At 29.7% G+C, this 22,024-nt stretch overlaps 3 protein-coding genes across 4 annotated transcripts; 2 read left to right on the forward strand and 1 right to left on the reverse strand.

Moving 5' to 3' along the window:
• The first annotated feature begins 351 nt into the window (after positions 1–351).
• Positions 352–2,661, forward strand: LOC111291097 (growth-regulating factor 8-like). The gene is made up of 4 exons (XM_022882680.2): positions 352–885; positions 1,003–1,155; positions 1,274–1,595; positions 1,820–2,661. The coding sequence occupies exons 1-4, from the start codon at positions 519–521 to the stop codon at positions 2,409–2,411; spliced, it is 1,434 nt and encodes a 477-aa protein (XP_022738415.2). The 5' UTR covers positions 352–518; the 3' UTR covers positions 2,412–2,661.
• Positions 2,662–3,491: 830 nt separating this feature from the next.
• LOC111290232 (protein IQ-DOMAIN 18-like) lies at positions 3,492–5,890 on the reverse strand. Its single transcript, XM_089768802.1, has 5 exons — positions 5,378–5,890; positions 4,955–5,260; positions 4,609–4,857; positions 4,372–4,509; positions 3,492–4,271 (listed from the first exon to the last, which is right to left on the reverse strand). Exons 1-5 carry the CDS (start codon positions 5,501–5,503, stop codon positions 3,492–3,494), a joined length of 1,599 nt encoding a protein of 532 aa, XP_089624928.1. The 5' UTR covers positions 5,504–5,890.
• A 10,398-nt stretch (positions 5,891–16,288) lies between these two features.
• Positions 16,289–18,853, forward strand: LOC111291108 (Glutaredoxin family protein). 2 transcript variants are annotated; one of them, XM_022882695.2, is made up of 2 exons: positions 16,289–17,487; positions 18,662–18,853. In XM_022882695.2, the coding sequence occupies exon 1, from the start codon at positions 16,420–16,422 to the stop codon at positions 17,479–17,481; it is 1,062 nt and encodes a 353-aa protein (XP_022738430.2). In that variant the 5' UTR covers positions 16,289–16,419; the 3' UTR covers positions 17,482–17,487; positions 18,662–18,853. The 2 variants fall into 2 exon arrangements, with proteins under 2 accessions (XP_022738430.2, XP_089624929.1); XM_089768803.1 differs by lacking the exon at positions 18,662–18,853 and adding an exon at positions 17,596–17,703.
• The last annotated feature ends 3,171 nt before the right edge of the window (positions 18,854–22,024 follow it).

A 22,024-nucleotide genomic window follows, 5' to 3' on the forward strand; every position in this document is an offset into this window, starting at 1 on the left:
ACTAAGTCAAAAAAACAAAGGTTTTAGCACCTTTAAACGCGCAGCCAATCAGAACTCAGTCAGCCAAAGAAAATTAGAAGTCAAACCATTTATGCCCAATCAAATATGGCTGTTTTGTACTTGATCCTTGTATTATTACAGTCTTTAAGGGATTCTGAAAGACTGTTAGGAAAAGCTAACGTCGGAGATGTCTCAGTGTTGTTGTCAGTGTCAAAGGAGAGAGAGGAATGGGTTTTGTCCGTATTCCATAAGGGGTGCGAATGTTGGAAGCTGAGGAAGCAAAGTAAAACGCATGGCTCAAAGTGGCGGCACCGCTACACCATAAATATTGCCAACATTTTATATATTAGCAACAAACAGCAGTGGCTTGAGAAGTGTGAAGAGAAGCAAAGGGCGGATTGATTTGCAGTGTCGTGCAAGAATTTTTTTTTCAAAAAAGAGTGAAAGTAGCTTGGGGTTTAAGGTTGTCTTGTTCTGGTTTTTTAATTTGTAGATGGGAAAGGTGGCATTTTGAGGACATGGGTACCAGGAATAATGCTTTTGTGGGTACAGAGAAAGGGTTCGGAAGATCATCAGATCAGTGCTGTGATGTTGGGTTGGATTTGAGGATGCAACAAGTTCAGGTATCTTGTCCAAACAAGAGATTCATGCCAATGCCTCATCATCAGCTTTCATCATCATCTTCTTGTTGTGGTGAAGGATTTGATGGAGGAGCTTGTGGTGGTGGGCCCATTGTTTGCAACACAAGCAATCAGGTACCATGCACGGGCGAGATATACGATGTCGTCGGTGCTGCTTCTGCTTCTGCTTCTGCTTCTGTTTTTGCTGCTGCAGCGGTGATAAAGTCTCTGCACCATCATCCCTCTTTTCCCCACAATTCCACTGGTAAATTCCTCTTCTTTCTTCATCTATTAACTTTCATTCATTCTTTTCTTGTAATTTTCTATGTAGTGCATTAACGATTATAGATTAATGAATGGTGTTTAAACTTAATATATGAAGGAGAAATGGCAGCGCCTGTGAACGCTAGAGTGCCTTTCACAGCAGCTCAGTGGCAAGAGCTGGAGAGGCAGACTATGATATACAAGTACATGATGGCCTCTGTTCCTGTCCCTCCTGAACTCCTCATACCCCTCACCAGAAACACTTCCAATGGTATCTTTTTATGTTTCTTCTTTGTTTAATGTTACCAATTTAGACATAGTGTCAAGTTTTGTTAGCTTTTTCTTGCATTAATTATAAGGAGCGCATGCAATTTTCTTGGTGTTGATAGTGATAAAGGGGTCTTTGGAATTGGGGTTTTCGGGCAGTAGTTCGGATCCAGAGCCATGGAGGTGCAGGAGAACTGATGGGAAGAAATGGAGGTGCTCCAGAGACGTGGCTCCTGATCAGAAATACTGTGAGCGTCACTCTCACAAGAGCCGTCCCCGTTCAAGAAAGCCTGTGGAATTGCCAAACCACTCCATCAACAACAATGATCACAAATCACAAACACTTAACATGGCATCTGATAGCAGCAAGCAGCATCATCAAAATCCCCATTTCATCAACCACAACGATGCTCATTTTTTCATATCTTCATTTGATCAACCCAGGTGAGCTCTGGATTTCCAACAACTCTCTCTGCACTGAATCTGATAAACCAAATCTTTTCTCTCGTGTTATTTTCTTCATACTAGTATTTATCTCTCGTTCTTAACCACTAATCAGATTATCTGAATCTATGAGTATAAATGCATGATGTTGATTTTTTTGTCTTATTTATGTTACTTTTGTAATAATTAATATATAAGTGATAGTTTATGGTTGACCCGTGAAGGTGCTGGGAGTGGTTCATGAAAGGGGAGACAACGGTTCCTTTTGCTAGCAATTCTAACCGAGAGTGGCGTCAGTATAAGACACAAGAGGCAAAATATGAGGGAAATGTGAGTGAGCATCAGCAGCATTATAAAGACCATCGCCTTAATTTGCAAGCTCAGCATCTAAACGAGCAGTTTAGCCCCAGTTTAGCCTCTTTGGGAGGATCCTTGAATCTCAACCAAACACATTCACAAGAGACAAGGAGCTTTATTGATGCATGGTCAACAGCAGAAAGAGAGGTTGCTGAAATGGATGGCGGAATTGGGAGCAAACGCCCTGTTTCTTCAAACGAGAAGCTACCTCTCTCTTCTCTTACACTGTCAATGTCGGGTGGGAATGGAAATAATCAAGAAGACGATGAGAATAGTGAAATGGGCGATTTTGGTATCATGGGCTTAGCAATGGAAAATGTGAGGGCTTTGAGGCCCCAAATGGCGGATCCTATTTCATGGATGGGTTCGCCGCCTGGTGGACCACTGGCTGAAGCACTATGCCTTGGCATTGCAAGTAGTCAAAGCACAAGTACGAGTAGCTACAGCAAGAGCACATGAGACGATGGCCAGTGGCTAATTTTTATCAACTAGCGCATACGAGCTTTATAACTTTGATGATGTTTGAACATTTCTATGTAGGACAAGTGTGTTTTTTTTTTTTTTTAATATCAACGTTACTGGTAAATGGAAATTTCCACTTGGTATTCGGAGCAAAGCCCAATCTCTGCACTGAATATGATTGGTGAATGGCTCTTTGTTTCTTTTTAGTTTTGGAAAATGGGGCATGCTTTGGTCCCCTTGCTAGTTACATTCCCTGGCCTAGCTCATTAATGGGAGTGATTTTGAATTGTAGTGTAAAAATACGAGTAGATGTTTAGTTTCTATTAAAATCAGTACTACTATTATGATCAGAAGCTTGCAGAAGGAACATGTTAGCAATCTATCACTTGTCTTTTTATCACTAATAGTAAGTACAGCACTATTTATGAAAATGGAGTGCATTAATTATCATCCATTACTGCTTTCCAACGTCAATGGGTATCACTCTCAGGTTGAATTTTTTATTGATATAATTTTTTTCTTGAAAAAAAAAAAAGAAAAAGAAAGGAGAATTTCATCAATCAAGAAGAAGCAAGATTAATTACAACCACCAAAAACAAAACGAAGTCTGAATCTTCATAAACCATGTTGGATTTAATTTGAGGGTATGAAGCTGATTAAACAGGGTTCTATCAAAGGGCTTCAGCCCTGACCCCAGTGGCTCATGATCCCACTTTAGGTGGGTTCCTACTTTCTCATTAGGGTCACTGGGTCTGTGTTAGATCCCTGGTCCACTGCAATGTCACAGAGAAGGGGGTTTCTAATTGATAAAAAAAGAAGCAGGGTTTCTGATTTTTGGGCTTACCATGATTTCGTGTTGAGAAAAGAAAAACAAGGGAAAAGAGGTTGCGCTATTGGGCCAATTTGCATCGATGGTCTGAGACCACAAAGTTTATTAGTAGTAAATACCATACGATTGTATATAGAATTTCTAACTCCAAATAATGGGTTTTAATTTCAAATTTTCAAATTAGATAAATAATGGCTATGAATCATATCATTCAAGGAAAACATAAATCAATACTATGTCTCAATTTCTCATTTCAACCACCTTAGATCAGTAGTTGAATGTGGAGAAATTTCATCCCCAAAACTTTCTGTATAATACGAAGAGTAGAATGATTCTTTCTCCATCCCATAGTGCCCCTCAAATGCACTTTTGAAACTAGGGCTTCTCAAGTTGTGGCTAAAGCTACTAGATCCGATGCCAAAATGACTTTCAGGAGCTGGATAAGAAATTCTCTTCTTAGCTAATGATCCACCCCGTTCCCTCTGTGGATCAGTTGATGGCCTTTGTCTTGGCGTACTCTGGGACAGTGCCTTTGCTTTTGCAGACTCTGTGGCAGCCATATAATTTGGAACCGTGGCAGCTGTATTTCCATTCCGAGACATTCCATTATTTGTGCAGTAGGTACTGCAAGCCAAGCTAGGAGTGTTTGCTGCTGAGTAGCAGCATTTCTCTTCTTTCAGGCACCGAGGGCTGGCTGAACGAACTTGCAAAGGCTTTGTTTTGCAAGGAGAGGGTGTGGCTGGAAATTGGTTGACAGAGAATTCTCTAGTCATTAGAGGAGCAACAGAGTGTGAAGTGGAAAATCGTCTGGGATTTTGATACTGGAATTTTCTGATTGTTGGAGAAGAGTAGGACTGAGGCTTATAAGTATCAATTTCTACAGTCTTTATAGAGTCTGTTTTATGATCAGTTGATGCCCTACTGTTGCTTTCCCATTTCTTTGTGGCCATCCACCTATCAAGCCATTTTGTTCTTTCTTCTAATTCCTTTTCATCTTCCGCGGATGGGTTCTTTCTAGATCTCCATATCTTGATGATTTATATAAGATTATTGGCTAATAGTTACAGAAACAAAAACATGCATAGGAACCAAAACTCATAAAATAATAAAAAGGAAAACCAAACCAACCTGGTTAGAGAAAGCATAAGCAAGGGCCTTTTCACGTTTAAATTCAGCTTCCTTCTTGTTTCGCAACAATGCTTCAATCTCTTCGCTTGCCCGTGGTCTGTCATCCCACTCATCTGTTGTACAACTCATATATCTGGACTAAGGCATAAAAACCTTTCAAAAAAAGTATACCCCCTAATGAAAAATGATAAAGAAACTTACTATTATTTAAAAGAAAAAAAGCTAGTACTTAATCACCATGGACTTTCTACCATGAATATCTTGCAGATATCTACTCTCCCATAATGCATTGGTTTCAGTAAACATAGACTTTCTGCACCCTTCGTGTGAAAGCCTTGCACGCTGTTGATCGAGCACTCGTTCTTGTACTCGAACCAAAGATTGCATGCGTTTTAGTGCCAACTTTGCTTGCCTTCTGACATTGTGTCCTCTCACTAAAGCTTGAAGCTTCACTAGCTCCTTCAGTGCACGCAATGCTCTCCTTGCCTTCATAAAATTCATGAAAAGAGAGAATGAGCGTCATATATAGAATCTTTTAGTAATGACTAATGATTGCTGTTACTCATGATTTATCTTAACTCACTAGGTAGCCTCTAAAAGCTGTTTGAATGACAATAGCAGCATACTGTTCTCTAACGTTAGCGTAATTGGAAGGTCTGGAGCTAAGCCTAAAGATCTCAACAGCTGCTTGAGCTGTTGCCACAGCAGCTTCAGTTACTGCTGCAGTGGCTGCTGCAACCGCAATTGCGTGCCTTTGCTCTGCAATATCCAATTCAGGATTCACTGGTGTTGCAGTACCTGTAGTTTCTGTTGGTGTCTTTGCTTCACATTGTTGAACATGATTGATATTACTAGGCCTTCTAAAGAGCCATCTTCTCTTTTCCCTCTTCTGCACAAGCCCAAAAAGGCATGCACCAGGAAATTGATTAAGGTTTAGTATAAATGGAAGAGAACTCGCTAAGCGCAGAAAACAACGATAGATGTAGTTCTTAATTACTAGTACTACCTTTTCATCTTCTTCCTGCTCACATTCTTCTCTTCTTCTGCAACTCTTTTTCTCATTATCTTCAGCTGGAGACCTGAAGGCCTTTTTCACTATTGACAACCATGAGGTAGCGGTTTTCTTTCCCATGGTCACGTACGAGAAAACTCTGCTGCATTCAAATTAAAGTAAAAGCGAAGGGCTAATAATGAAATAGAGGAAAGGGGTATTTGTCCCAATTGATTCCTTCACGATTATGAATATTTGTAAAAGGAGCGAAATGAATGAGAGGGAAAGAGAGAGAAGAGAAGATGATGTTCCAATTTTGCAGAATCTAAAAGGAGTACGAGCTCCAATATATCTGCTAAGCGATAGGTGTTTTCTAGTGGAATGGGAGAAAAAAATTAATGGAGGAACTGTCAGATATTTGTCACGAAACCTGTAAAATAAACTACCATATTAAGATAGAAGATGACATGAGAAAGGAGAGACTAGAGCGTTTAAAGTCTCTTGAAAATTGCTAGGCCTTTTTTGATTGATGAGCATATGCTTTCATTTTCTCTTTTAAAACAACTGACCAAACCCCATTGACTTCATGTGTTATCAGCTGCAAAACGAGCAGAGATTTATTGGAGGGATTAGATTATGATGTTTTTGGCATTGAAAAATCCTCGAAGACCACCAAACAGCTTAACCGGGGAATTCCCGCCCTGTATAGAAATAGAATATCAATGAGTTGGCTTCATTTCCCGGTAGACTGGTCAAACTCATGCTTCGATTCTCTTGTCAAGTTTCCCAAATCATTTCTTGTCTGAAATATCATATAAAATAAGGACAAATGAAAAATAAGACTTAGTACTACTAGTCTCACGGATCTAAGGGAATTCTGAATCTCACATCAAACATAATAGGAGAGTCACTGGAGTATAAAATGATTCACACCACCTTTGTTTTGTAAGGCGTCTTTTGTATGATAAAATCGTGAGGCTAGAGGGGTCAGAGTGGACAATACCTCACAAGGGTGTGAACCGTGACGGTTAGGTTGATCTGGGATGCCGGAATGATAAATGTCTGGCTCCCGGAGCCACGCGGATTCGGAGCTTAAGTCTCGACCCGTGACAAATGGTATCAAAGCCAGCCTTAAACCGTTCGATCCACCCCGAGCACCTCGAGAGAGGTAGACAAGGTGATTAGCCTCCGTGACGAGGGCGTCATGAGGTTGGGTGGGAAAAAATGTCACGGACGTAACGAACAATACCTCACAAGGGTGTGAACAGTGACGGTTAGGTTGATCTGAAATGTCGGAATGGTGAATGTTCGGATCCCAAAACCACACAAGTTCAAAGCGTAAATCTCGATCCGTGACACTAATATTAACCATTATTAAATTCATCTTTGAACGAAATATTGAAAAAAAAAAAAAAAAAAAAAAAAACAAATCAGATTTCTATATCTATTGCATTTCTCAACATAATCTAGATAACTATATTTTCGGCTGCAAGGAGACTTACAAATTTCATTGAAGGAGAATTCGCCTGGCTTGTGATTAATTTGGGTAGAAAAGAAACATGGTTAACTTTAAGAAAAACATGTACTACATTAATGCAACAACCATTCTACAAGTGAAATTTCATTCCATTTGTTAGGAGAACTCTTCGAACCGATGGCTTAGATTTGGTAAAGACCAATCTCGTAATTTATTTTGGCGTTTTTAGCTTTCACTTTTGTTATTCAAGTAGTACTTTGTTAGTTTGTTTAAAGTAGCAGGACTGATTAAACGATGCTGCTGCTGCTCTCGGGTCTAATCTCAAGTCCCCACATACGCGGTCCTTTGACGTACCAGAGCCCAATAATTATCACATGCTTTGGTCAATTAGCTTTGAATCCTCTCTACGGAACTGCAATCAGCTCATTTAGATATAGATTCCATTTTGAGGAATGGTTAAAACCGGATGCCCCCCCACTGTTGGAGAGGGTGTCGATTTGGTTAGGGCCTTTTGTGTATTTATAAATATATATATATATATATACTAGTTTTCTTTTACGTGCTATACGTAATTGTTAATTAAATTATAATTTTAATATAATAAAATAATTTTATTATTTTTATAATAATTAAATTAAAATAACTATCATCATACTAAATTAAATTAAAAATTTAAATTTAAATTTAAAAAAATAAATATAACAAAATTTTAAATTAAAATTTTAATAAAAAATAAATGTTTAATCTTTCTCTATTTTGACTTTTTTTTAAGTCTTTTTTGTTTTTAGATTATCATCTTCATTCTTTTTTTTTATATATATTTTCCTTTCTTTTAAAATTTTTTCAGAAGATTATCTTTTATTACAATCAAATCCGATTTTATACTTTCCTTTATTCTCTATTTTATGCTTTTTCTCGAGCTTTTTTTTAAAACTTTTTTGATAGTGAATTTTTATTTTCAATTTTATAAAATTTTAAGGCAATCGATCATTGTTGAATTCATTTAAACTCTTGCTTTTCATCTATTTGCTAATTAAAATTAAAATTTTTTATTTTGATTTGAAATATTTTGTTATAAAGTTTTTGTTGCTTGAAATAAAGTAAATATATGATATTTTCTTTTTCATGATCACTTACCTCTGATTTTGATATGTACTTAATTATGTCATATAAATCATTTTGTAGTTTAATTTTATAGTAAAAAATTGCATACTTACATGAATTTTACTAATTAAAAAAATATTACATAAACATATTCTAAAAAAAAAGGATTTGAAGCAATCCAGAATTATTAATGTCTCAATGTAATCATCAATAATGTTTATTTATGTATTTACAAAGGATATTGACTAAAACTACTTTTAATATTGAATATTGGTTTCTTAAAAAGCCACAAATATGTAAAACTTACTAAAATATGTTATAATAAAAGATTAAATAACACACTTTACTTAAAGGATATATCTTATCATAATCAAATGAAATTTTTTTGTTGTTCTTTAAATATTGAAATACTCTTCTCAATGAATTTGGTTCAATATTGTTATTGTTTGTTAAATAACGAAATATAAGAATTCTAAAATTAATAAGATATGACCTATTTTAGATAAATATCAAAAGATATTATTATATTTTGAAGGTAAACTATGTTTTAAATCTTGAATTGTTAATGAATATAGTTTTAATATTTTAAATCTTTTTTAATATTTTAACTCTTTTTTATTTAAAATAGAGTAATTTCTTTATTTGACGAATACTTAATCATATATTTAATATAAGACATATAAAAAATTCATCATTTAATCATATTATTATAAAATTATAATTTATAGAATTCATACTATTATTAATATTATTAAATCAGGTATTTTAATTTAAAATATTATGTAATTGAAAAAATAACTTATACGTAATTTTTCTATGATGTTTTCTAATAAGTTTAGACTCATTATTTCTTTCTTTCATTTTAAAAATATCTTTAAAGACAATAATTTTTCATATAGTTGCTATTAGTGTTATAAAGGATACCACATAACACAACAATTTTATTTTTAGTAAAGATATAGTATTACTCTAGTTACTATTAATTTATTATCAAGAAGACAATCAATGACATACAAATTTAGATAAAGTCATTCCAATTTTTCACTTTAAAAATTGACTTTTTTTTCAATAAAATTATGTTGTTATAGTAATTGGTATATGAATATTGGTTTAATCATTTTATATATGTGTACACTATCCACAAATATTTGTAATTCAATACCTTAGTATTAAATGGCAATAAATACAATTTTTAAATGAATCAAATATGTTACACATATTAAAAAAATATAGCTCCATATTAATATTCAACCAAAACAAAAAAATTTTTTAATAAGTTAGCAATGATTTACTACTATATATTATCAATGATTTACTACTAAATTATATCACTAATTTACTATTAAAATATGAATAGTTTATTATTAAGTTATCCATACTTTATTACTAAGTTAAAATTGATTTATTATAAATTATCATTAATTTATTGTTATCATTGATTTACAACTTAATTATAACTGATTTATCATTAAGTTATCAATAAATTACAACTAAATTAACACTGATATATTATTATAACTAATTTATTATTATGTTATTAATGATTTATTATTAAATTATTAATGATTTACTATTAAGTTATGAATGATTTATTACTAAGTTATTGATAATTTATTAGAAAGTTATAACTAATTTTCTATGAAGTTATAAATGATTTACTATAAAATTATCAAGGATTAACTAATTTATTACTAAATTATCATTGATATACAACTAAATTATAAATAATTTATTAGAATGTCATTAGTAATTTACTACTAAATTCAATGATTTACTATTATATTATTATGCATTTACTAATTACCATTGATCAATTACTAACTTTTTAATGATTAGCTGTTAAGTTATTAATTATTTACTACAAGTTATCAATTGAATTACTACTAAGTTATTTATGATTTACTATTAATTTATCAATAAATTACAATATATGAGATAATTTTTTTTTATATAATAACATCATTGTTTCCTTCAAATTTAGAATTTTTTTTACTAAATTTTTTTAATGAATAAGTTCATGGTAGGTTTATTATAGTTCCTAATGATGAAAGTTCTTGCTTTGCTCTTTCTAGTAACCAAGGTTTAATCACAGGTAACTTCAAGTATAGAAAAATGTTATCACTAATTAACAAATAAGTTATCAATTACATATTACTATCTTATCACTTAATACTTCTAAATTATCATTAATTTATCACTAAGTTATAGATGATTTATTATTAAGTTACAAACGATTTATTACTAAATTATTGATAATTTACTATTAAGTTATAGATAATTTATTATAAAGTTATTACTAATTTACTATAATTTATTATAAAATTATTTCTAATTTACTATAAAGTTATTGATGATTTACTAAGAAGTTGTTAATAATTAACTAATTTACAACTAAATCATTATTAATTTATACTAAATTATCACTGATTTACAGCTAAGTTATCAATAATTTACTATAATATTATTAGTGATTTACTACTAAATTGTCAATAATTTACTATAAAATTATCAATGATTTACTATATACTATTATGCATTTGCTACCATGTTATCATTGATTTATTATTGACTTTTAGTGATTAACTACTAAATTATCATTGATTTATTTTTAAGTTATTTATGATTTACTGCTAAGTTTATAATGTAATTACTATTAAACTAAAACATATTTACTATTAAGTTATATGTAATTTATTACTAAATTTTCATTGATTTACTATTAAATTATCAATGATTAACTATTAAGTTATCATTTATTTTTTTATTAAGTTATCATTGATTTACTACTATGCTATTTTGCATTTACAATTATGTTATAATTGATTTACTATTAAGTTATTATGCATTTACTATTATATTATTATTGATTTACTACTAAGTTATCAATTATTTACTATTAAATTATTATTAATATATTATTAAGTTATCACTAATTTACTATACATAATTATCACTAATTAACTATTAATTTATTGATGATTACTATTAGATTATATTGATTTACTTTTAATTTTCAATTATTAATTACTACTAAGTTCTAAATTATTTACTACTAAATTATCATTAATTTATTATTAAGTTCTTTATGATTTACCACTAAAATTGTCAATTAATTACTATTCCCTCTATCTATCCCAGTTAAATTGTCACATTTGACTTTTTTTTGGTTAAAATTTTTTAATTTTGACATCTATTATTTTAAATATTTTAATAAATCAAATTTTATAAAACATATATTTAGAAACCGCTTTATTTAAAGTTTTTAAAATATATTTTTTCATATTTTTATCAGTAATAAATATAAAATAATAAGTTATTAAAGTTAAAAAATTGACCAACAAAAATAAAAATGTGACAATTTTACTGGGATGGAGGAAGTATTAAACTGAATCTTATTTACTATTAAATTATTATTAATTTACAACTAAGTCATCATTACTTTACTATTAAGTTATCACTTTTTTTTTTATTAAATTATCCTTAATTCACTATTGTATTATTATATATTTACAATTATGTATAAATAATTTACCATTAAGTTATTTATTAGTTACTACTATATTATTATGTATTTATTGTTATGTTATCATTGGCATACAATTATCTTATCAATTATTTACTACTAAATTATTATTTATTTATTATTAAGTTATCCATAATTTAATATACAGTTATCATTGATTAAATATAAAGTTATTACTAATGTTGTCTAAATTATCACTAATTTACAATAAAATTATTAATAATTTGCTATTATATTACTCTCTCCGTCTTTATTTATTTGTCTTGTATTGACTTTTATGGAGTTAAAAAAAAGTTTTGACTTCAATGTATTTAATATTAAAATTAAATTTTTTTATAAAATTAAAGTTTTTATGTTTTTCATGTTAAAAAGTAAAAAAAAATTGTAAAAAGTAATTTAAAATATAAAAAAGTAAGAGTTTTAGATGTTTAAAACAAAAAATAAAAAAAATTTTGGGACATCCCAAAAAGAAAAGATAGATAAAAAAATAAGATAGAGGGAATATTATACATTTACTACTATGTTATAATTTATTTACCACTAAATCCTCTATAATTAATTTAATTGTATAAAACACATTAATAGGTAAAATGTGTTACAAACCCTAAAATATTCATATATAGAAAAAGTCTTTTAAATCTTCTAGCCGTATTGCTTACGTTAAGTGGGGCATGAATGACTTAACTAAGATATTTTAATAAAAAATAAATAAAAAGTAGACAATATTTTAATTTGCTAAAAAATATTAAATAAAAATCAGTAGAGATAATTGAATAAATTATCACATTTTATATATAATATAGATATATATTAAACATCTTCTTAATTATAAAATTTTTTATTTAAAGTAGGTTATAAAATCTAAAGTATGCAAATGTTTGTCAATATTATAAATTTTTAGCTAAAATTTAAATAACTACGTATAGTAAAGTTGGCTAAATTCCAAATGGAGCACCTTTTACACATTAATTGAAAAAAAAAAATCAAAGTTTTCGCTATCATCTATAATATTTTTTTTTTCAATTTCATATATATTATGATATATTGACCCATTGAGTAATAAAAAGACTAATTTAGTAATCTTAGGATCTATATGAAATATTAATTAATTCATTTATCTTATTTTGTATATATATATATAATTTAATTTTATCAATTGAGTTAATTTTTTATCTTAATTATACGACTATATAAATAAATATATTTTATTTTGCATCTTCATACTTCAAAATTTTTATCATGAAATTAATGAGTTCAATTATAAGTCTTCCTTTCTTTATGAATTGAAGAATTAGTTAAATATGCATGATTGGCATGTAGTGTATTATTAATAAAAGTCTACCCAATTAAAAAAATCACTTTTAATATTGTTTGAAGAACTAACAAAGCTTTAATCATTCAACAAAACACACACAATTAATCAATATTTTTTACTATCAAAACACAAAAATCTGTTAGAGTATTTTTAATTGAAAAAAATAAATTTATATTTTTCAAGGAAAAATCATAAAATATATTGATAATATAAATTTTAAATTTCACAAATGAAGTTAGCAACATGACATATACCTTTTAGGTTTTAAAGTATATTAAAAAAATAAATTAAAAAAAATGGGTGATGTATTAATTTCTTAACCTGCTTGTAAAGATAAAAAAAATTCAACTAACAATATATCAAATAATTTCTTTTCTTCAAGATTAATGTTTCTTAGCAATATTGACTTTGGTTTCATAAAAATATCTTAAGTACTAAATATTTGACATTAACTATAAAAAATTAAGGATAGACCGAAATTAACTTAGGTGTAGTATAGAATCAATCTATAGAAGATAAAATAAAAACTAAGTTTAGCAACAATTCAATGGTACATGAGATTTTGTTCATAAAATAGACATTCATTTAAGCATTATAATGTTAAGGTGTGATTGCATAGAGTAATTAGAAATATTATAATCAATCATTGCAATAATTAACATAAAAATTTATATTTATCATAAAAATAAAAATCATCAAACATATAAATTTACCATAATACATGTATTACTCTTTTTGAATAAATTTTTTATAATTTAATTTATAATTTTGTATGAACTTTAATTTCAATTAATCTAAAATAAATAAACAAAAAATATAAATATATTTAAGGACTCATGATATGTGCCATTAAAAAAGATCAAGAGTAAATTAGATTATATCTTGAAAATGAAAAATTATATGCTTTACTTAAGATAAGTTAAATGTTTTGTGGTATGCACATTATGTTCTAATAATTTAGACTAAAACAATTAGTAATTGAGAAATAGGAAAAAAATTTTATCTATGTTTTATTCAATATCACGGATTCATAGTATGCGAATGATAATGTGTTTTATATTAATTTGACTGAATTATTACTTATAAAATTTAACAAAAAAATTTTAATTTTGGACAACAGGCCCACCATATCCCACAAATAAATTTTTAATATAGTTTAATTTGATATAAATTTAATTTGTAAATTTTTAATTGATTTAAATTTAAAAAACTAATAAATAAAAAGCTATATTTTTAATGACAAATAATCTTTATTAAATAAATAAAAAATGCTAAAAATTGAAATATAAATTTGTTATTTTTTAAGATATTTATGTTATTCATTTTTAACACTTTTAGATATAAATTTAAATAACTAATTAATAAAAGCTATATATTTAATGACAAATAATCATTATTAAATAAATAAATAATGTTAAAAATTTAAAAGTAAATTTGTTATTTCTTAAAATTTATGAAAATATTTATGTCGTTCATTATTAATACTTTTAAAGTTCATACTTTTATATATTAGATGATATATATATATATATATATATATATATATATATATATATTGATAAACCGGTTAGAGCTGTAAAATTTGCTAACCAATTAATCCTCGAATGACAAAACTTTTCTAAAATTTAATTAACGTATAAAAGCAGTTTTTACCTTAAAATTTTCAAATCGGAACCCTAACTCACTAAATTCTTCTAAAATTTAGGTGATAAATTTTTGGGCTTTAAATTGGTATAGATGAATTTCTTATATATTATATTATATAGATCAATGTAGACGAAATCCCAATAAAAATTAAAAACATGGAAGAACTACTTATATGTACTAATATGCCAGCTTTATCTATGTTACTTGAGTCAGATTTGAACATTAAAGTTTAAAACTTCAATGACTTGAAATTTTTTATGTGATTATTTATTTATTTAAAATTTAAACAAAATTTTAAATTCTTAAACAATTGAAAGTAAGCGGAGTGACTTATATTATTCTTATGAGTTTGTAAAATTAATTAATTTTAAGTTAGACATCTTCTTTAATATTATTTTTTTAATTTTTGTGTTACTTTATAAAAATTAGATTTGATAATTTTTATATTTATGTCGTGTAAAATATTAAAATTTATATATTTATCATATTTTACATAAAAATTATGTCATAATTTATATTACATGAAAACATAAATTTTTTTGTTTTATTAAACTGATACATAATTATTACTAAAATTTTAAAATATATTAATTCATTTTTTTTATATCGTGTTATTATATTATGTTTTAGATTACCAAATCTAATAAATATATATCTTAGATTGAATTGAGCAGAGATGTTTATAGTAATATGAGTTGGGTGGGGTTTAAACTTGATCCAAGTTGTTTGAGCCAATATGATTTGGATTATGTGATAAACCTATTGTTATTACACGACCCAACCGAATTCATATTGGATGGGGTTGGATTAGATCAAATGTATTTTTATTTCATTATTTTAAAAATAACTTTACATATTTTTAGTTATAGGGTCAAAAATATAGTTGAATTATAATTAAAAAATTATTTAATTATTTAAAATTTTTTTTGTAATCAATCGAATTTTTAAATTTTTTATTTGAATCAATTGAATCTTTAATTAAATAAAATTTAATCACTTAGCAAATTTTAATCAATCAACCTCGTATTATAGTTAATTGAACCTTTAAAGGGATTTTAAAGAAAAGGTAAAAAAAATTAAAATGATTCATTTTATTTATTTTTAATTAATTGTATCATGTGATAAATTATTATATATTTTATTAGTATCATATGAGATTTTATTATAATTGACAAAAAAAATTAAGGATATTAATTTTTTTATATAAATAAAGGCTTAATTTGATGCAAATAAATATTGATAGATTAATTGATTGTAAAAAAAAAAAGATTAAATGATTTTTTAATTGTAATTAAAAAACTTTCTATACCCTTTATCTTATATTTTTTAAAGTTTTTTTTTTCTCTTTTAATTAGAATATGGATCAGATAACACATCCCGAAGTTCACGAATAAGCTAAAATGAAATTGAAGTGGAGATGTAATTGTGCCAAGCCCAGCAGTTGAAATCCGCAACCACCACAGCTAAAGGCTGCTTTACTTAAATTAAACTGTGTTTCAGTAAAAGCGCTCAGCCCATAACGATGACCAACTCAGGCTACCCATGGGTGAGGCAGAAAAATCTTCCCGTATGCGTAACTCGATCAAAACCCAAATTAAATGACAACGAGGGGCGGTTGGAGCCTTTCACCACTGACCAATGATGCAATGACCATCCATTTTCAATTTGAATTAAAATTTAGCGCCCAAACATAGGCTGCCATTTGCCAAACAGTTCCACCCCCAAAAATTTTCAAAAACTCTCTTTCACTTCTACTTCATAGTTCTTAAAAAGCTAGCTTTAAAGTTCAATTAAATTAATTTTATTATAATTTATTACTTGTATCTTCAATTAATTATTATCCAGTATATTCTCTTCTCTTTAAAGCTTAAAAAAAGTAATCTCCTGTATCTTTGCCTTTGTCTTCATTCTGTTTCGCTTCTTCAAATACTCATTCTTAGAAAATTTTAAAAAACTCCAATCATAGATCTTCAGTTTATTTTCTTGGGGCAATGGGTTGCGTTTCCTCAAATTTGCTAAACCAGGACGACGAGTTCACTCAACTCGGTAGCTCAGCACTCGGTCACCACATCGTTTCGCTCACTTCCACCACTTATGGGCTGCTAACACTAGACCCGCCGCCGCAATCCACCACTACTCCACCTACCCCACCGCCACCTTTCTCCCTTGGATCCACCTTCAATGAGTCTAAATCGCTTTGGTCTGAACCTAGATCCGTCCCCACCCGACCCGAGGTCATTAACTCCTGGGAGCTCATGTCTGGCCTCGACGCGGATAGCTTCCGTTTCTCCCCTATTATCAACAAGGAAAATCCGAACCCTAATTTTAGCAAAAACGATAGCGCTTCGAAACCGACTGTTTCGCGGTCTTCACTGCTGGATAAATTCCAAGCCAGCTTCCGCTTCCCAAACACCTTTCCTCCAGAAAAGGAAAACGCGGATCCTAATTTAAACAACTGCACCGTCCCGAAACCGCCTTTTTCGCGTTCCTCCCTGCTACAGAAATTCAATGAGGGGAACGATGCCGTTTTACAACCATCACCGCTGGACAACTTCGAGCAAATATGTCCACCGAACGGGGAAAACAGAGTGGTAATTTATACGACGACGTTGAGGGGAATCCGTAAGACATTCGAAGACTGCAATGCGGTTAGATCGGCGATTGAAAGTTACGGGCTTGTTATTTGCGAACGGGACATTTCGATGGACCGAGGGTTCAAAGAAGAGTTAAGGGAATTAATGAAAGGGAAAGATAAAGAGTCGAACCAAATTACGCCTCCCCGAGTTTTTATTAAGGGAAGGTACATTGGGGGAGCAGAGGAACTGATGACGATCGTGGACGAAGGTTGGTTTGGGGATTTAATTAAGGGATTGCCGAAGAAAAGAGCAGGGGAAGTTTGTGATGGCTGTGGCGATGTGAAATTTTTGCCGTGTTTTCAGTGCAACGGGAGCTGTAAGATGGCGGTGGTGGTGAATGAGGAGGGGAGGACCGTGGTGGTCAGGTGTACGGAGTGTAATGAGAATGGTCTGGTGCATTGCCCCATTTGTAGCTGAAAATTTGTATGGTTTACATTTGCTATATTTAATAATTTTTAATATTGAAGGGTTTGATTTCATGCTTAAATGCTTTACCTTATTGGCTGCTATCTCTTTTGATCAAATCTATAGGTTGCCTGATGTTCAATAGTATTTTTCTGTGCTCCAAGAGTAGAATTTCACTAATGCTAGCAAAGGTGAGTCTGTTGAAGACATTCAAGGGGATTAATGTGTCAAATTGCTATGGAAAATCTTTTGCTACAAAGTTCCTTGTGGATGAATAATTTTACATAATTATACTCTAGAATTGATGCCTGAAAAGATTGTTCAACGTAAATAAAATTATAATAAGAGTTTGTTGAAATTCCTCTATATGCGGACAAAGTTAAGAGTATGCTGAGCATGTTTAAGAGGATGATGTGTCAAGTTGCTTTGAAAATTATTTCACGAAGTCCAACTGTGGACAAATGAAGGATGATACAGAATCATGCTCAAGAATAGATGCTTGAAAAGATTGCCCAACTTTAAATAGGATTATCATCATGAGAGACAGTTTAGCAATCCATTGTTCTTTTCAAGTTACTGCATTGATTGCTTCCAAGTTATTGGAACCAATCAGCTAATTCTCTATGAACTCTAAATGTTACTGGTATCATAATTCAGGGCTTGAAGCTAACGAACTAACCGAGGTGGTTTTTTCTGAGTGTGGCAAGACTCGAGTTATTTTGCAGGTTAGCTGAATGGAACATGAGCTATGTTGCTCCTAGTACTTGTATATATCATAATTTAGGGATTGAAGCAAACATTATAGTTGAATCTTAAATTCTTAACTAGCTGAGGAGGTTTTTTCAGAGTGTGGCAAGTAAAAGAAAGATGCTGCTAGTTTTTACAGAATAGCTACTAAGCAAACAGTCTGGTTTAGTTTTAGGTTAATATTGTTGCTTGTGACGTTTGTGCTCTTGACATGGACTGATAGACATCATTATAGTACTGAAATATAGTGTATTAGGTCAATGATTTTTGTTCTTATACTGCTAAATTTTCTATTTTCTTTTCTGCATAACATCCTGTGAACATATCGAAATCACTATATGATTGTAGTTGCTTCTTTCTGGAGAGGGCTTTTTCCATGTAGTTTTACCTTTTTAACTGTGAAATCTCCCGAAGTTCTTAACCATTATCACTTGGCAAATTGAAGGAGCTTGGGAACTGATAAGCATTAAGGAGTAGGAAATGTTTCTGCCACTTTGTTCTGGAATGAAGAGGATGATGAAACACTAGTTATGGTATGGACCCACGGGTAAACCTTCCACATTTTTGTTCTCTATTTTCACCCTAAAGTGTTCCTCTTGATCCCAAGTTTTGTTGATGGCAGATCTTGACGGTTGATTTTCAGGGGATTAATTAATATTATACTAAATCTTAAATTTTTTTCATAGAATTTTTTTTATTATATTATCAATATAAATATATATATTGATATAAATTTATAGTAAGTATGATACTAACAATATGTATTAGTTTTCAAAATTATAAATTTTAGATTAATAAATCAATGTATAAAGAACATATGTTGAATAAATGACTTTACATAAAATCGTGGATTTTACTTAAAATTGTAAGCGATTTTCTAATCAATCGTTAAATAGTATATATATTTTTTATTAAAATAAGAAAAATAAAATATATCATTAAAAGGATAAAGTTTGAAACATAGAGATTAGAAGTAGGGTGTTTTTTTTAACCTTTTATAAAATGGTTTCAATAAGACTTGCATTGAAAAAAATTGCATGATAGCAAGAGAAAAAAAATTAGGGTAAAATTAAAAATGAAAAATTATATGAAAAAGAGGAATTGTAATCAACTAAAAAAAAAAAAACATGTTTTTTCCCTTATTAGAGACTAAAGATTTTCAAGTATTGAAGCATTGGTATAATAAATAGATAAATAATAATGTGATTTTAATTCGTCTAAAATTACAGTAACAAAATTAAATTATAAAATTCTATAAAAAATAAAATTAATAATTTTAGTTTGAAGAGGTCATTTAATTTTATTACGACATATATTAGGGAGATCTAAAAACTGTGGGAGGGCCAGGCCGCCTCAAGCTATGATTGACGTCCGCCCCTGATTGACATGGTTTCTCACATTACCTTGAAATTCCATTTGACAACCTTTCTTAATACTAAGATTTACTAGCATTTTTTGTTCATCCCAGACTTAATAGAAAGCACCGAAGACAGCATTTATAGCTGATTTGTCTTACATCTTGTCGGGCAAAATTTTGCCCTTCGCCATGACCACTTTAATTCGCAGTTTTAAGAGCTCTATGAAGCTTCCTTCCTTCTCAATCCGGTGTGTAATTATGGGCATAAATTTGAATGATGAGTAATGGGTATTGCGTATTGATAACTTTTGAAGGATTCTGCCGAATGTTGGGCAATTGATTTGGGCCTTAGTGAGTTTGCCTGGTTACAAAGAGTGAGCCCAAGCATTTAGGCCCACAGCTTCAAAATAGGTTCGAGTGTGTCAAATGAAACTAGCATTCGATGGTAAAATCTTGTCTGCAACAACCCCTAAAAACATAAAGATGGTGAAAGTAGCTTAGTAAGAAGTGGCTCTTTGACTTGTAATCACATCAGATTAGAGATGATTCCATATTTCCATGATCTTGAAGCGATGGTTTAGCTTCCCAACTCAAAGCCCTACCCAATTTATTTATAGACATTCATGATTATAAACTATGGTACCTTCATTTCATTCTCCTGGATGTTACATTTTGCCTTATAATCTGCCCCCACCCCACCTAACCCTATTCATTTCTTCTTTAACCATCACCCAAAACGTGCTTTCACCATATCCCTACGGATGGTTCTAACTGCATCTACGTATTTGAAACTCCTGAAAAAATCTTCTTCGTTGGTTCACTCATTCATGATTTTTTTTTTATAAAAGATATAAATATTAAAATTTAAAATTAGTAGATATTATTTTTTAAAGATAATAATATAAATCAAATAAGTTAAACTTCAATTTTATTTAATCATTATTTAAATAAACTAATTTGCATAAATTTTATTTTATTTGGAAGTTTTTAGGGGTTTAATTGCTATATGCACTTCAAAATTTGAGGACTAAATAAAAAAAATAAAAATTAGTCTACATAACTTACTTTCTGTGTTTTTTTTTTTATTTTTTTATTTTTTTATGGAGGTTGTATCAGATTATGTAGTTAAAAAAAAAGGACTAGTAATATTCTACTGCATTATTCAGAGTGGCAAGTCTTGGCCATTGGCCCTCAGCATTTATGCCCCACAAAGCTGAATTTCTTGTATGAGAAACCAATCAATTTCTTTTGGCGTGGGGTCAATTCTGTCGGTAAACCCTAAAATTATGACGGGTCCCTCTTATTTCATTCATGTTAATTCATGCTTTCAAATCGTATGAAACCTTAAAAATGAGAATAAAAAATAAAAATTATTGTTTAATTTTGCTAATTGATGGTGTATGTGGTATACTTATAGTAATGAAACAAATTAGTTTTCCCTTCCCATGATGGTTAAAATTTATATTATACAAATTTAGAGACTGAGCTCTCATTCAACAAACTTTAAAGTGTTATTTATAAAAAGTTTCAACGACAAAATTATGGGAGTGGGGTGAAAACCTTTGTATCGGTATAAGATTTGGAGCAGAGTTGTGATAATACCTTGACGACCAAAGCCTCAACATTTTGGAACAGAATGATTTTTTCATAGACAACAAGAGACGTCAATAGCCAATTCAGACATGGGGACAAGCTTCAAGGTATCAAATTTTGGCTTTAACATCTCACGTTCTCACCCCCCAAATATATTTTGGCTTTAACAAATACGACATTGATCGTTTGAAACAAAAATAATGATAAACAAATTTGGCATTTTATTCCCAACCCATAATTCTTATCAAGAAGTAGTGGATAAAATCATAGTACTTAACAATATTAGTTTTCGTCTCTTATATATTGGTTTCTATTGGCATGTTATTCCCAACTGATATTTCTTATCTAGAAGTATTGGACAAAATCATAGTAACAATATTAGTTTTCGTCTGTTTTATATTGGTTTCTAGTGTATAATTCTTTTTGGTATGAAAAAAATCATTGTTTGGGGATAGGGACACGGGATACATATACTAGAATTTGAATTTTAGATTTGTTGTATGTTACTTTTTTAAAAAACCATATGAATTTACTGAATTAAATCTTAAATTCAAATTTTACTATATTATTATCTCTCTTAATTAAGCTTCCGTTTAAAAGATATTGATCCATATTTACTTGTTAATTTCTATCTTTTTTTCCTACTAGTTTGGGGACATGTCATACCATGATTCCTTTTTATTTAGAGAATGTTTGATATGGGATGATTTATTTAAAAATCATAGTGATATGCATTAAGTAATTAAATTACCTTATTTTATAATAATTTATAAATTCTATGTGGTAGTGATCTTAAATCACTGGGTTATAGAATCCCTATCTTGAGAAGTGATTTGATTTTCAACTTAAATGATGAAA

The sequence above is a fragment of the Durio zibethinus genome, chromosome 11 (assembly GCF_047325235.1).
Source record: "Durio zibethinus cultivar Kanyao isolate XHJ-2024 chromosome 11, ASM4732523v1, whole genome shotgun sequence".
Taxonomy (NCBI): domain Eukaryota; kingdom Viridiplantae; phylum Streptophyta; class Magnoliopsida; order Malvales; family Malvaceae; genus Durio; species Durio zibethinus.